The sequence below is a fragment of the Salvelinus sp. IW2-2015 genome, linkage group LG18 (genome assembly GCF_002910315.2).
Source record: "Salvelinus sp. IW2-2015 linkage group LG18, ASM291031v2, whole genome shotgun sequence".
NCBI classification, from domain to species: Eukaryota; Metazoa; Chordata; class Actinopteri; order Salmoniformes; family Salmonidae; genus Salvelinus; species Salvelinus sp. IW2-2015.
In genome coordinates, this window is record NC_036858.1 from 59,325,223 (window position 1) to 59,331,222 (window position 6,000).

The window sequence follows — 6,000 nt, forward strand, 5'->3', positions numbered from 1 at the left end:
GTAATCAGACACACCATCATTCGTTCGAAGGTAGGGAAAATATGATCTGTGAAAAACAGTGCTGAATTTGATAATGGCGTGTTCAAATGAATATCAGAGTTAGATTATTACTGAATGAATATCAGAGTTAGATTATTACTGCCTAAATTACTCCAACGATAAATTACTCTAATGCTAATCGGGTGGCGAAATACATCTGTGTCAGATGACAGTAGGCTGCAATTTGGCTTAGCTATTTAAAAAGTTTAACAAATATATTTTGCAGTCTTAAAGGTATCGAAATGTGAATAAAATGTGATTAAAATGTTACTCAAGTGTATACGGCACAGACTTCAAATGAAAATAGCCTACACAGATCTTAAATGCCATTCAACAAATTAAATGGCGTCGATTCTTTAACAGACCAATTATGCTCATGTCTCACATATTCAAGTGTAAATTAATACTGTATGTCGAATTATTTATTCCATAAACAACCTACCAGATTCATAAACCTTAATTTAGCTTGTCGAATTAATAATTAAATGTATGAAGAAATATGAGAGAGCCCAATTTTCCAACAAGATGAACTAAACATGTCATTCTAAGGTTTAGGCCAAAGTTGAAAAGTTATTTGCGATGTGCGGTAGCCCGTAGACCTACATAGGCCCACCAGACTTCAAAATAGGCTACGGCTTCCCAATGAAAAATAGAACGAATAGGCCTTTTGTATGTAGGAAACATTAAACTCTCACAATGAGCATTTTAAAAGCAACATAAACAGCCTTGTAATTTCAATGTAACATCTAAAATGGCACCATCCAATATAGCCTATATCTTAATTGTAAAAAAGAATGCACCTTGAGCCTCTTACAAATAATATTATAATTATTTATTATTTTTGTCACGCTTGGAGCTATCGCAAATAAATACACTGAGCCCACGGATCCCGTCCTGCATGAAATACAACCAATATAAAAGTCATTTAGGCCTAAAATCTCCTTATAAATGTATAGTTATTATGTGTCTGTCTGTATCTTCTACTGGTATCCTAACGCCGATGCGGTGGTGAGTCTCTGTCCATACAAGGCATAGGGAGAATAATATGGACCTGTGGCAGCGGGCATCTGAACCGAAGCGCCGGGGGGCAGGGGGCTCTTTGAATAGGGGTGATAGCGCGTGCTCAATCCCAGAGGGTGATGCGGGCTCCTGAGGGTGAGCGTTCCAGGGCTGCCCGGGGCAGCATTTGGAGGCATGTGCATATGGCAGGCCATGGCGGCCGCCGCAGCGTTGGCTAGCGATGATGAACCCGGGTATCCTGATATCAACTTCTCCGTCCCCGCAAAAGCAGTGTGAGTCCTTAGGTGATTGAGGAGCTCTTCTGAGCAAGAAAACCGTTTGTCGCAAGGTCCGTTAGCCGACACCCAATTACAGACGTGTGGCAGAGGGTCATTTGGGAGCATAAAGCCATAGGGGTATAACGGGTGTCCAGCAAAAGATGGCGGCGAGGAATGCACGCCGTGCAAAGGGTGAGTTGGGTACATGAGAGGGTATCCTGACTTCAGAGCCGAGGACTCATGGCACTGCGAGGCACTGGAAGCACCGGATAAGTGGCTTGCGCAGTGGTAACTCAGGCAGTACGGGTCTCTACACAGGCTAGCAGACATTAGGGACGGAGGAGAAGCCCTGGACAAGGGGCTCCCAGCCTTATTGCACTGAAGTTGGCTGGCAGCGGCAAACTGAGCACTGAGTAGTTGACTGCTAGATTTCGTCGGGTCTAAAGTCATTCCGTGAGGGAGAAAGTGTTGGGGATAGCCTGCGTATGCACCTGCTAAACTTCCAGGGTAGGACATGCCAGCAGGCGGTAGAGGGAAAACGGTGTGCCCAGGTTTATAGGGGGAGACTGGCGCTACGAGTCCTCCTGAACCCAGAAGTTGAACAGATGATGCAGAGGAGACAGATGTGAGTGAGTCTGATGTGATAGCCTTTGATCCAGAGGTGGTCTCCTGGTGTTGGTTAGCCTCACCGTTAATCCCAGATATCCGGCTGTGACTACCACTGCCGTTTCCCTCCATTGTACTGTTTTTATTGCTATCAGATTCCTTATTCTTTTCCTCCTTGTCTCCCTGCTTACCCTCAGATGGCAGCGGAGACACAGAGTGGCAGGAGCTGGGGCTGCCTGTCCTGGGGGTAAACGGCTGGCAGGTGGCGCTAGGCACTCGGAAACTAGCTTTATCTCCACTCAGACTACCACTGCTGGACGAGGAGTCCTTGTTCTTCTCCGATGATTTGGAGTAGGGTTTGAAGCTAGATTTGTCTTCATTTCCAATGTCACTCATTTTTAGTGGTCCGGATTTGGTCTCTTTGTCACTAGATCCATTTGAGGTTACAGATGAGAGTTTGGAAGAGGACGGAGGGTCTGGTTTTCCGATTTGTGAGCAGGTCTGTGCCAAGAGAGCCAACGGACTTTTCTTGGCATCCAGCTGCAAAATAAGATAAAATAATATTTATTATTCAAGTTTTCACTGTAATGTTTTTTTCATGGGGTGTTTCAAAACCAAGCAATATGTTCCTGTTTATACAGTGTATTATGTGCCCTTGGAGAACTCCGTTAATTACGCACGAGTTTAACGCATTGCGTATAAGGTTATTATAGCCATATATCTGCACAGTCTTAGAAAAATTGGTTCTGGATAGAACCAGAAAGGGTTCTATGATTGCTTCATATATGGCACCCCATAAGGTTCTATATAGAACCGACATGTGTTCCATATAGAACCCTATATGGAACCCAAGGGTTCTATATGGAACCAATTTTGGTTCAGCGAAGAAGAACCCCTTGGGTTCTGATCAAAGGGTTAGACTCTTTAGGGGTGCCATATATGAWGCAATCAATAGAACGCTCTTGGGTTCTATCCAGAACCTTTTTTTCTAAGAATGAATTTAAATGTACAATAACTATATGATAATAAACGTATATAGATACAACTCAAATGGCCTAATAGTACCGATACTTTTAAATCTGAAAACATAGACAGAAAAACATTCATTCAAAAGTAATAACTGCCCAAAATCACACTTTTGCAATCCCTTTCTATCCCGTCCCCTGTAGCCTGTGGCCAGCGTAGTGCTTACCTCGATGGGACTGATAGGAGTTGATGGCAAAGGTTGAAGGTACTCCGGGTGCAAAATGTGTCCTCCCCGTGCGGTAAGCATTTTCAAAATCTTTATGGGTATACGATTAGCCTGCCGTAAAGGGTTTGACGGAGAGACGAGGTGAAGAAATTGATTGTTTATTCTCGGTGCGCCCTTCTCCCCTGAATAACTGTTCTCCCACACCGGAATCGCGATACTATTTCTCAGGACAGAAAATGCGGGCGATGTGATCATGACCCAATTCTCATTGAAATGGAAGAAAAACAGCCTACATTTGTTATTTGGGAATAAAAAATCTAATCAAAGTAACATGTCATTCTATAGCACCACAGTTCGAAATAAAACCAATAAATAGYTAAACTTTTTATAATCCTTATTAGAGGCAGAGAAGATCAGAACATATCCCGTTCATATCGCAGCAGGAGTGAATGTGTGGCTCGGACGCATCCTTCCTCAGTGTCGCTGTGTGTGAGTGTGGCAGTGGCAGTAGCACGTCTGTGCGCTTGCTCTCTCTACGTCGGAAGTAGCCTATGCTCTCCTCCCTTCATCAGCATCTGAATTAGTCTCGAGATTAAAGCCTCTGCCGCCTTCCAATCAAATGAGCCCCTGAAGTGATTGGAGGGTCAATGGAATGTGATGTCACCTCAAATGGGTGTACTGTATTATTTTGCCAACTCGATGGAGCTTATTTTATTGTTGTGTTTAATATGCGCGTTCGCACATTTACATGTAGGGAGTGTATGGGAGGACTATTATGGGTGGAATAGACTGTTTTCAAAGGATATCCTGGGAATGACTTAAACCATGGACATATGAGTCTGTACGTTTTATGGCAAGTTGTGTTGTTGTAAACATGTTATGCATGTAMAATAGATGTAATGTTAATAAATGTAATATTATTTTAGGCAAAAGTCTAGCAGAATTTGCACTAATGTAATTTGATTGTCCTAAAACATATAGTCTATCTAGGTTATAGGATTTTCCAACACATAGTTATGCTTATAAAACGTTGAAGATAAATGCTTGGGGCTTTTCAGTATGGTTAGTTATTCTCCATTTAAACACTTGCTGACATCAGTGTGCTGTGGCACTACAGTGGAATGTGCATGTCCCATATTGTCAATATAATTTACTACCCCCCACACCCTCCCAACACCTCTTTCAATCACACTCTCTGTCTTCTGTCCATTTCGCCCTATACTAGTTATTTGTCAGTTGTCTAAATTCAGGTAATATGCAGCAGTAGCAGTCACAGTGAACGAGGAAGAGAGGAGATAGAATGTGCACCTCATCCTCTTTCCAATTCTTGAGGTTACGTTCCAACTGGAACCCTATTCCCTATACACCTTTAGGGAACCCTTTCTCGATCTGTGGAGTACTGTTTTATATTGGTTCTTTGAATATCCCTTTGTATAACCATTTGTATGGCTCTTTATTAGAATGTTAGAACCAGAGGGTTCTTCATTACACTGTTACAACCAGAGGGTTCTTCAATACACTGTTACAACCAGAGGGTTCTTCATTACACTGTTAAACATTTCCCAGCTACTGGTTGCAGGGAAAATACGATAAATAAGTTACGATATGTTTAGAGCTGGATTAAGGTATTATTGCTGTAAGGGATAGTATGCTGCTGCATTCTCACTACTTGGGAGTCAACCTCTCGTGGGATTTGAAGTCACAACCTATTGGTTGCCAGAGACCTGACTTTCCTACTACACCACCAAGTCTGTTAATATGATAGAGATTGTTAATAGAGTAGAACCAATAGACATTCTGCCATTTGTCCCTATGAGGGAACCCTTTTGAGAGAACCCTTTGATTTTTTAGAACCCTCTCACAAGGAATCCTCGTGGGGTTCTTTGTTTTGTCCCTGTAGGGCAACCCAATTGGGTTCTACACAAAACCCTCTCATGAAGAGCCCTCTGGTTCCAGGGTTTTGTCATCTGTCCCTATAGAGGAACCCTTTTGGATGCCACATAGAACCCTTTGATTTGTCCCGGTAGGGGAACCCTTTTGAGTTCCATATAGAGCCCTCTCATGAAGAACACTCTGGTTCCAGGTAGAAACAATGATAAGTTCTACAGCTATACTTATAGGATACTTCAGATGTGTTTATAGCAAACACTGTTAGGTAATCACATGGTACTGGTCAGTAACTTTAAGGATAAATGTGTGCAAAATTTAGTATAAAGGTATTTTTTKTACCCAATATATTAAATATTAAGGTACAATCATTACTGCACTTTGAAATGTAGGTGGGGGCAATGTGCTGGTGGGGGCTCATTAGCATATTTGGGGGCATGGTCTAAAATATATTGTATTTGTGCCAACCATTAATGGAAGTGTTGTACCAGTTTAAGTTGTTTTATTGTTATATTGATGAAGACTGACCACCGCATTTGTCCACTCCCAGTTCTACAGTCTTTGTAAGAGCTTGTGACAATCAAGAACTGCACTGTTAAAGGTTACTGTGCATTTTCCAGGAAGTTCATGTTTATTTTCCAGTAATTTACTGTCAGCTTGTGATTATTGTAAAATTTACAGTAACTTACTATGGCTGATATTTGTCATGCTCACTGGTCTGATTGTGTGGTAGGAAGGTCAGTTTCCTGCAAACTAAGAGGTTGAGGCCAGGTGCGGCTGAGTCCCAAGTGTGTTCATCACAAAGAATGCTTAGTAGTTGTCAACTAATGTCACTAATGTTATCTTGTAATAAAAAAAGTTAATTGAAAGTACAGTAATTTACAGGCAGCTAGTTGCAAGTAAATTAATAGCAGTTAACCTTTAACAACATAACCACTTGGTACACCACTTCCATTGACAGTTGGCACTGCAACCAGTAGCCTGTAGTGTACTGTAAAA

At 41.9% G+C, this 6,000-nt stretch overlaps 1 protein-coding gene across 1 annotated transcript; it reads right to left on the minus strand.

Annotated features, from left to right (window-relative positions):
- Positions 1-856: 856 nt before the first annotated feature.
- On the minus strand, positions 857-3,687 carry LOC111978311 (zinc finger protein 503-like). The gene is made up of 2 exons (XM_024008298.3): positions 3,115-3,687; positions 857-2,462 (listed from the first exon to the last, which is right to left on the minus strand). The coding sequence occupies exons 1-2, from the start codon at positions 3,367-3,369 to the stop codon at positions 1,020-1,022; spliced, it is 1,698 nt and encodes a 565-aa protein (XP_023864066.1). The 5' UTR covers positions 3,370-3,687; the 3' UTR covers positions 857-1,019.
- Between the last annotated feature and the right edge of the window lie 2,313 nt (positions 3,688-6,000).

What these genes read in the sequence shown, in the direction of transcription:
- LOC111978311 (XM_024008298.3), bottom strand. Translation starts at nt 3,369, where the DNA reads ATGATCACATCGCCCGCATTTTCTGTCCTGAGAAATAGTATCGCGATT. An exon ending in CTCCTATCAGTCCCATCGAG is followed by an intron (nt 2,463 to 3,114) that starts GTAAGCACTACG and finishes CTTATTTTGCAG; the next exon opens with CTGGATGCCAAGAAAAGTCC.